Source organism: Atta colombica, unplaced genomic scaffold (assembly GCF_001594045.1).
Source record: "Atta colombica isolate Treedump-2 unplaced genomic scaffold, Acol1.0 scaffold27, whole genome shotgun sequence".
NCBI classification, from domain to species: Eukaryota; Metazoa; Arthropoda; class Insecta; order Hymenoptera; family Formicidae; genus Atta; species Atta colombica.
In genome coordinates, this window is record NW_017259370.1 from 3,037,163 (window position 1) to 3,047,180 (window position 10,018).

At 37.7% G+C, this 10,018-nt stretch overlaps 3 protein-coding genes across 3 annotated transcripts in view; 2 read left to right on the forward strand and 1 right to left on the reverse strand.

The window, feature by feature from the left end:
• LOC108689511 (pseudouridine-metabolizing bifunctional protein C1861.05) overlaps positions 1-4,161 on the forward strand; it is a 26,803-nt gene extending 22,642 nt beyond the window's left edge. The window contains exons 8-9 of the mRNA XM_018196290.1: positions 2,460-2,695; positions 3,871-4,161. Of these exons, the coding sequence (XP_018051779.1) occupies positions 2,460-2,695; positions 3,871-4,161 (527 nt within the window). The remainder of the gene's footprint in view (positions 1-2,459; positions 2,696-3,870) is intronic.
• LOC108689509 lies at positions 9-2,246 on the reverse strand. Its single transcript, XM_018196289.1, has 2 exons — positions 1,847-2,246; positions 9-615 (listed from the first exon to the last, which is right to left on the reverse strand). Exons 1-2 carry the CDS (start codon positions 1,980-1,982, stop codon positions 113-115), a joined length of 639 nt encoding a protein of 212 aa, XP_018051778.1. The 5' UTR covers positions 1,983-2,246; the 3' UTR covers positions 9-112.
• A 1,124-nt stretch (positions 4,162-5,285) lies between the features above and the next one.
• Positions 5,286-10,018, forward strand: part of LOC108689370 (integrator complex subunit 6) — a 6,437-nt gene continuing 1,704 nt past the window's right edge. The window contains exons 1-6 of the mRNA XM_018196107.1: positions 5,286-6,153; positions 6,490-6,567; positions 8,190-8,429; positions 8,515-8,695; positions 8,798-9,525; positions 9,597-9,872. Of these exons, the coding sequence (XP_018051596.1) occupies positions 6,037-6,153; positions 6,490-6,567; positions 8,190-8,429; positions 8,515-8,695; positions 8,798-9,525; positions 9,597-9,872 (1,620 nt within the window). The 5' untranslated portion in view covers positions 5,286-6,036. The remainder of the gene's footprint in view (positions 6,154-6,489; positions 6,568-8,189; positions 8,430-8,514; positions 8,696-8,797; positions 9,526-9,596; positions 9,873-10,018) is intronic.

Consider the following 10,018-nt stretch of genomic DNA (forward strand, 5'->3'; position numbering starts at 1 on the left):
TAGTCTTCAAAGATTTATCCGTGATACATGTTCAGTGGATAAAATTTGCGCTTACACGATGTATCATTTGATACATTGGGAATATTTGTTTGATTTACGATGTAAAAATATGCTAAATGGTCGTATGCGTTTTTTGTTCTTCGTTCAATATTCGCTCCTGCTTCTTCCTATGTCTACGTCCTTCGATTAAGTATAAGACACCAGCGGCTATCAGGACAAAACTGCCGACGACGGCTAAGGCAAAGGACCAACTGATATCATTGTGCTCCCAATTAGGCATCCAATCTCGACCATCACCTCTGGCACCAAATATAATCACCGATATAACACCACATATTCCTGCCAAAGTTAAATTGCCACCGATTGCCCACAGAAGCAGCTGATACTTGTCATGCTGACGCGAACAACAAGTATATAAAATAGTCAAAAAACTTCCTATCAGCAACAAGGTGAAGCACAGCGTGAAGAAGAACTGCGTGGCGACGAAGAAATCGGGTAGAAGTATGTCATGTATGATGTAATACTCTTCTTCAAACACCCACCAACATCCATAGAATCTGGTATCATAGAGATGACGCGGATCCTGGAATCCTTGGAAACACACCTGCCAGAGACCTGCAAACAGCATTGTTTTTCAATCGCTTTGTCGCTGCCAGCTAAATGTTTCATGCTTATATAATCACATTATTAGAAAATAAATTATTAATTAGACATAGTAGAAAGATATGTTTCAAAATAGTTTTTCAAATATAATTACCATTCCATGAGAAACTTAAAAAAAAAATCTGTGATAAGAAACAGAATAAATAAAATAATAATTTTCTGACGACTAATCCTATTATGTATATAACACAGTGTACTGGATGGATTTTAAAACTGTTGAACTTGATTTAATTTAAAAGTGAAAGTCAAGTCAAGTATTTTGAATTATAAAATATTTAACAACACAATAAAATGTATCGAGAATTTCTCAGTTTAACTTATTTCTGTACTTATATTGAACACACAGCTTAACATCAATTTGTATATAATGGCTTTAGTTAATATGCATCTTATAACAGAGTCTGATCATAGATGATTTTGTCAAAATCCTATGAGAGAAAGATATATGTAACTTTCCCTATATTATTTCATTCTAACTTCTATTGTTTCACTCTATAACTTTAATTAAGATTATAGAGTGGGATAGTATAAATTCTCAAGAAATACACCAAGTCAAGAGAAAATCAAAATGACTTTATTTTGACGGAAGTCAAAATGAAAATTAAAATAATGATTTTTGATTATAAAATTTGACTGTCTATTGACGTTAAGAATTAAAATAGAATCATTTTGTTCTTTTGTATGTTCTTTGACTTTTGTATGTTCTTTGAGTTAGCGTAAGTATATATATATATATCTAATATTCATTTCTACCAATAGTAGCGAATTCGATCACTTGCGTTGCACAGGAGAAATTATATACTTATGTATCTTTTTTTTTTTCTAGGATTTTGACAAAAATCCTGGCTCGTAGTCAGACTCTAATATAGGATCTTTATGCATCAGTACGCACTGAGTACATTCAATCGAATTTGCTAATATTCATTTCCACCAATGTAGATTAACTTTAATCTCGGTTCAACTTACTCTTCATTTTTTCTAGTTCTAAAAATTAGAAAAAGATGAAGAAAAAGATGAAAAACAAGAATCGAGATTAAAGTTAATCTATATTAATGGAAACGAGTATAAGAGACACCAAAATTGACAACTCCTTTGTGTCTAATATTTGAATATAAATTTCAAATATAAGTTATTTATAGTTGCAAGTATAGATGTATACGCATCTAGTCATGTATAATCTTACCAATCTTGACGAATTGTGGATTATCCAATTTCCCGTCGGTCTCTAGCCAGTTGGGTGTGGTGAACGCGATCACCACCAGAACGAACGCCACCGCCGTGCACACGACGGCGGCCTTGCCCGTCCTTGTCTTTCCCATTACTCGCGAGCGTCACTCGGATGTATATGTAATGAAGGACGGTGGAAAAGGAAGTGTAAACTCCTCGTATTCGCCGTATATTTTCGTATCCCACCTGGAACGCACAAGTATGCGACTTCCTCTCGGCTCAGAGGAAGCTTAGCTTAGCGTGCGAACGCTAGAGTGCGTTGTTTACGCGTTGTTTGCGCCGGTTGCGCATTCCGCAATATGTATCCCCTTCCCCTGGAATTTCGATGACCTTTCCCTCTCCTGTTTTATGGAGGAACTTTTTGTGCCCATTAAAGAAAATTAAATAATAAAATCTTTTTATCCTTTTAACTTTTCACTTTTTGCCTATTCTCCTTCTTTTTATCATATATTAGATCATATATTAAAACTTCTTGAGAGATTATACAATAAAATCTAAGATCTTGAATAATTTTAATAAATGTGTATATATTTGGAACGAATAAAGATTTTAATCATTTTTCTCGACAGTCTGGTACGAGCCTACGGATGTTAAAACGGCGGCAAAGATATTCCAAGTTGGACCACAATGGAAAAACGTACTGCACTTTATCTCGCCTAACCAGAACGAACTGAAAATAATAGGGGAACACTTTAACATCCCCGTTTCCGAAAGTATGGACCTGATGGCTACAAAAAGCGTGGCTGAACAGTTAATCGAACACGTTCCAGTTGTCATAACCACCTTAGGGGCGCAGGGAGTGTTGGTTCGCATCCCAATTGCGTTTGAAATTCGTTGTCTAAAATTCATTTCTACCATATAGATTAATAGCAAATTCTGTCATTTGCATTACATTAAATTGAAGCATATTAAAAGCAGCTATTCATGATATTATATACATAGTAAATATAGGAACACATAAATATTGTAAATGATTAAATATCCGATGATAATATCGTCACGTTATTTAACTGAATGTGTATTATTGTTAAAGTTGATTTCATTATCTAATTATGTAAGAGAAATCCTCCAATTTCCGATCAAAACGGATCTTAAATATTTTGGTGTGAATTTATATACATCCAATTCTGCAAACCGCGCGAAATCTTTTTCAGTCATGAAACGCAATTATGAACAGAATTAAAGTAATAATATCATACATTAAATTGACAAGCAATTTAATAATATTAGTGCTAATAATAAATATGTTATAAAAATATTAATATATAATTTGATGTTAATAAGAAAAATTGCGAATGGTTTATTATCTCAAAAAATATTACCTCAGCCAGAGTTGAGCACACAATTATTAAATTGCTGTGATATTACTTCTCTACTTTCGTTTATAATTGCCTTTCAAGACTGAAAAAGATTTCGGTACTTAGTTCGCAGAATTGGATGTGTATAAATTCATATCGCGAAATATTAAAGCATCAAGATTCACTTTGATCGAAAATAGGATTTCTCTTATATAATTAGATTTATTCTCATCGGTCCAATTTCAAATTATTGATTACATTATGCCACTGCATTTTCTGTAGATACTTTATATAAAATAGCCTTTAATAAATATTAAGCATAGAGCAATTGAATTTATCATATTTAATTTTGATTTAATTTATTTGTTTTTATTTTGTTCTGATTCTTAGAATACTGGAAAAAGAATCTGATTACATTAATTGGAATTCTAGTAGAAAAATTAGAGATTTTTATAGTTATTTATTAAATCTATTATATTAATTCTAATCGAGGTATCTAATCACAATGATTGGAATTCCGATTGATATAATAGAATGTTTCATTCATTTTCAACTGAAAATTTTTTTCAATGTAGATAACGACAAAAATTATAAATCAAGATTAAAATTAATCTAAAATTAATCTAGAGATATAAATTAACGATGTTCCGACATATGTACTCGTTAACTTTCTATTTTGCAGGTGACCCGAAAAGCTTTGCAAAACGAGCCCTTCTACGACGAGTGTGGCGAACTGATTGCCGATTCCTCGGTCGCGTCCCGATTGTACCCCGCCGTTGACGGCGCGGAAAAAGCGAACGAGATACTCAGCGTAAGCGGGTGCGGAGATTGCCTCACTGCCGGAATAATTTACGGGATTCATAAGAATCTCGACGAGATCGGTTGCATCTCTGTGGCTCTGAAAGCCGCTTCACTCTCGCTGAGATCCTTCGACGCGGTTCCACGAACGCTTCGAGACGTTCTCCGACGATAAAGTTTTGTTTTAATACAATATTTTTTATAATTAATTTAACTGACTGTCTACGATTGGCACTTAAACTTTGAATTGTCCTACTTTTTATAAATACGTACTTTGTTATTACCTATATATAATGATGACATTCTTAGAAAAATAAAGGACAAATTTGAAAATTTTAGTCTTTATTCTTAAATATTTCCAAATTAATTTGTGATTGTCAGAAGTCTGCGCATTAATTTCTAAAATTTTTTTATTTACAATATACGTGAGATAAATTTTAATAAGCACAATATTAAAATATAACATTAAATTAACTGCAAATTTGATTATTAAAAGTTACTTTTCAATCAATCATGATTCATTTTAGATATTCGTTTGGATATTATTGTTTTAGCTAATTATCTGTTTTAGCTAATACTGCTGCATGTAAAACGAAATTTGTCGGTAATGTTTTCATAAAAATTCGCTCATTAGTACACGAAATATTATAATAATAATTAGAAAGAAATTTCCTGTTATTATGATGGAAAATTGAATTTTGAGAAAAAATAAATGAATCTAAGACAGTTACTTGAAATAAAGGACATTTTTTACGACAAAGAATATATATGAGCACCATAACTATACTACACAATTACTGATATTACTACTACTACTATTACTACTATTACTACTACTACTACTATTACTACTACTACTAAGTAAATTGTTATTTTACATTGATTAATCGCACAAGGGATTAGACAACGTATTTGTAAAATCAATATGGATGTTTTTCCACCTAGCATCGTCCGATATGTTTGTATCGGTGGTCGCCGATAGGTTGGAATTATCGGAGACCGAATGTTCATTTCCTGAAATTGCTTCGATCATCCTGTCGGAATCGTTCAAAGAAAGATGCAACAAAAGCAGCCGCGCGCGAGGCGTAGAACCCATAGAACGGGCAACGCAACGCATTCCCCAAAGCGCTACAAGGTGTACGCTACACGGTGATGTGACAAGTCGATCAGAAAAAAAGAAGTAGGTCTCACGTGCACCTTCCGCACCGTCCGCGACGGACATAGACGGACTCCAAGTGCGCGGCATTAATAAGACAAGGATGAAACATCGGGAGTGCAGCCAAGTGCAGAAGAGTCCGAGTCCGAAGCAACACGAAGCTGCAAGTAGCGTAGCGGCTACGCAAACAAAGTGGTGGGGAACCAATAGCGGGATGTCGGAGACGATCACGTGGCACGCTCCATGTCGTTACGTGTATACTCGAGCGATCGAGAGGGCGCGACCTGCGGAACCGAGAGAGACCGAGTTTCGGGACGAGCGCGTAAACACGAGGGAGATAGGTTAGATTCGTATTAAAGAGAAAGAGAGGTGTCGACGGTGAGGCGCGAGGAGAGGAGTGGCAGCACACATACGCGCAATATGCCCTTATACTCCGACCGCGTACTCTCGCGGGCAGACGTATTCATTGGTATATAGTTATATACACATACACGCCGTGGTAAACGTAGAAACGAAAGAGCGAGAAAGGGAGAGAGGGAGAGAAACGGACCAAGCGAGCGCCGTTACGATAAAAGACAAGTTTTTCGGAGAGCATATTCGCTTCGCAGAGCTGTTCAATGGTCGTGGCAGCTATGCTCCACGCCGCCGCTGTCGTCGTCGTCGTCGTCGTCGCCGTCGTCGTCGTAGCCGCCGCCGCCGTAGGGCGCTTAACTAGCTAGTTCCGACGGGCCAGCGTCTCGGTGCTCGCCAGTTAATAAACGAGCACGAGTACGTTACGACGCGTCGAGCGCGACTCGGATCTCGTCGTCGTCGCTGCCGCCGCTACCGCCGTCACCGTCTCGCCGTTGCCGTTGCCGTTGCCACCGTCGCCGCCGTAACAGTCTCCCCCCGAAGATGACCATAATAGTATTTTTGATCGACACATCGGCCTCCATGAATCAGAGGGCTTATTTGGGTGGGCGGCCTACGCTCTTGGACGTAGCCAAGAGCGCCGTGGAAACCTTCGTCAAGGTACGCCCAGGACAGCAGCTTTTTACTGTCCCGTCGCGTCGCGCCGCGCCACGCCACGCCACACCGCGCCGCGCCGAGCCGAGCCGAGTCACCGTCCTCGTCGTGTCCGTACGGGATACACAGGGATGGAAGGGGACGAGGGAAAAGAAGAGGGAAGTATATCTATCTCTTTCATCTTCCCTTTCCGCGTTCTCTCCGTCTCTCTCTCGTTCGGGCACCTAGCCTTCTCGATGACGAGGAGGGTAACGCGGTTCGTGCTCTGAATGTGGGAAGCGCGCGCGTGAAGAAAAAAAAAGGCAGAAAGAAAAAATATAAGTGAAATAATCCTTTTTCTAGGTTCGACAGAGATCGCCGGAGAGCCGCGGGGATCGTTACATGCTCCTGACCTTCGAAGATCCACCTCAGAACATTAAGGTATATCCTCGGTCACGCGTTTGTTCCTCCTCTCTCTTTCTCTCCCATCGTTTTCTTTTTCGCTTTTCCACCTCCTTTGTATCTCCCGCATCTCGTCTACATGTGTCTCTTCATGTCGTTTAACTTAGCCTATCTTTGCGAGGATGCTCCCGGAGAGGTGTTCATTCTCTTTCCCCTCCCCCCTCCCTTTTCTCTTGAACCGTCCTGAGTTTGGGTTAGGTTCGCTTAATGGCGCCGAATAATTAATGCGCGGTGGATGATATGAAGGAGCGAACGTGCACGGACGTGTCTCTGTTCTGCGTCAGTAGTATGGCTCTCTCCTCTCTCACCTCTTCGTCCCTGCCTTCATTCTCTACCCTGTGGCACACGACTGCGAAAGATATGCGTCGCTGGAGGTGCAATGGCTGGGAAAGAAAGCGCCGTCCAAGAGGAAAAGGAAAGGCGCCTTTGGCGCCCTCCTGCATCGCGAATTTTGCGCGCCAATTTTGGCGAGATTCAAACTTAGAGCCTCTATTTAAATCCACTCTTAATTCTTTATTCCTTGTTCTTATCACTTCCGGATTATAATTCACCTCGTTCTTTTTACTTACAATCTATTCTGCAATCAATCTCTTATGATCCGAAACATATGGGTATGAAATGAGAGTTGAAATCGAATCTTTTCCCGCATCCCTTGTTTCTATGAAATCTTATAGTAAATTCGATTTCTGTTTTTTTATTTTTGATAGTAGACTAAACTTTTTTCTCAATTTAGCTAAGAATCAAACATATATTTATTTCATATTGTGTTCCAAAAGTGTATACTAAGTCAGCTATAAAAAACAACTTTTTCAGTTACATTACATTTGCATTACATGAGATTATATATTAAAAGTTGCTTGAAATTGATAAGGTATAAATATAATATAAAAGTACAAAAATATAAAGTATAAAGTGCAATAATATTGTCACGTATATAATGATATTGTCATGTTATTTAATAGAATGTATATATGTATATTATTTCATTGTCAAAGCTGATTATATTATGTCACTATATTCAGATACTTTAAGTATCTAAACTTTTAAATTCTTTAAATATAAAGCAGTTTTTAATGCATGCTAATTCAGTATAGTGTGAATGATCAAATACATCATTATTATTACCTGTAAGATTTACGTGAGCAATATTTGTTCCGTATACGAAACTGGATAAATTCTCCGAAAATGTATACAAAACACCAGACTGGCATTTAAGTGTGTTTAAAATTTAAAATTTTGTTTAAAGATATATTTTTAACAGCATTTTATGTAATTCTGTTATTATTTACAAATCACTAATGAATTCAACTGTACATGATAATCTTGGATGGACCTTTAGCTATAAAAATCTAGAATCATACAAGGATTTTTTTAGATGTTATTTTATCTAATGTATGATTTTAGAAAACGAGAAACATTTGAAATTATATTTTTTATCTCCCATACTTTTTAGTATTTTTAAACCTAATAGAAGAATTCAATGATTTATTTTGCGAACGTAATTAACTTTATTTTATTTAAAAAAAATATAAGCTTAAATTAAGTTAGAAATTAACTTGGGAGAGTTGCATATGTTTTTCATGGGATCAATACTTTTTCAGGCAGGATGGAAGGAGAACTTGGCAACCTTTATGAACGAACTCAAAAACTTACAATGTGTCGGTTTGACAACATTAGGTGCCGCCTTGAAACACGCGTTGGATGTACTGAACATAAACCGTATGCAGACTGGTATAGACACATATGGTCAAGGGAGATGTCCATTTTATTTAGAACCATCCGTTATAGTTGTTATAACAGACGGAGGAAAATATACGACTAACAGCGGGGTCCACCAAGATGTAAGTATAATCTTTTGCTGTTATTGTTAAATAAAGCATATGATTTCTTTTTCATCATATAAGGACAAATAAAATTCTCTTGTAGTTTACGTTGCCGATGCATTCCCCGATACCTGGATCCGAACTGACAAAGGAGCCATTTAGATGGGACCAAAGATTGTTCTCTTTGGTGCTGCGTTTATCGGGAACACCAGCTGTCGAACGAGACATAGGCTTGGTGGCGAGTGACGCATCACCAATAGATGCAATGTGTGAAGTGACTGGAGGTAAAGAGATGCAGCTTGCAATCTTAGAATAACAAATAGTTTCCTCTAGTACGTGCTTTAAAAGAATTGAAATAAATTTTTAATTTCTTGACTTATATATAGGTCGTTCGTACTGCATTACATCGTTCAGGATGATGATACAGTGCATAGATTCTCTGGTGCAGAAAGTTCAATCAGGTGTAGTGATAAATTTTGAGAAAATCGGTCCTGATCCACCGCCATTGGCCAACGAGGCACCGCAACATCAGGATGAGGAGGAAAATGAGGATGATGGTAATGCAACGAACGGACCACGCACTCAGTATCCCAACGCGTTAGCGCCGGGAAACACGGCTTGGTATTCCTGTAGACGTCTGATCTATGTACCGCGGTCAGCCCAGAAAGGGTTTGCGGTAGGTTTTTGGCCGATTCCTGAAAGCTTCTGGCCAGATCTTAGCGCCAGTTCGTTACCGCCACGATCGGCGCATCCAAATGTGAAATTCACGTGCACCAGTCAGGAACCAATGGTGATCGAAAACTTACCGTTCGACAAGTATGAGCTGGAACCAAGCCCTTTGACGCAATACATCTTAGCGCGGAAACAGCCGACAACATGTTGGCAAGTGTTTGTTGCCAATTCGTATAAGTCGAGCGAAGTAGGCCACCCGTTTGGTTATTTGAAAGCTAGTACAAACTTAACTTGCGTAAATCTCTTCGTCATGCCTTATAACTATCCCGTGCTGTTACCGCTGCTGGAAGAGCTCTTCAAGGTGCATAGGCAAAAACCGACACCTGAATGGAGGGCGCAATTCCAGGGTTATATAAGGACTATGCCTACCTATTATGCCGCCGTAAGTTTACCTGTACTTGTAAATAATTATATATTCTGAAAACATTTTTATCAAAATATCATTTATTGCAGTCATTGAGGAGAGCGTTAACTAGGATGGGTGCGTCCGCGCCTTTAGCACAAACCTTGATACCCGATAATATGGATAATTCTTTATCATATAGTGTTTTAAATTATTTGAAACGATTGAAGAATCAAGCTAAGATCGAATTTGATCGGCTGTGTAATGAAGTCATTTCCAAACAAGTTGCTGCTTCGAATCTTACAAAGAATTTATCTAACTGTACCTCGAGTGTGGTGACGGAAGGAGTGAGAGTTGTACCGAAGACACCATTGAAAAAAGATTTGGTAAAATTTAATACGTTAAAAGATTGAAACCTCACATTTAATATCATAAGTTATTTTAAAATTGCTTTTAATTGTTACTAAAGTTTGTGTGTGTGTGTGTGTGTGTGTGTGTGTGTGTGTGTGTGTGTGTGTGTGTGTGTGTGTGT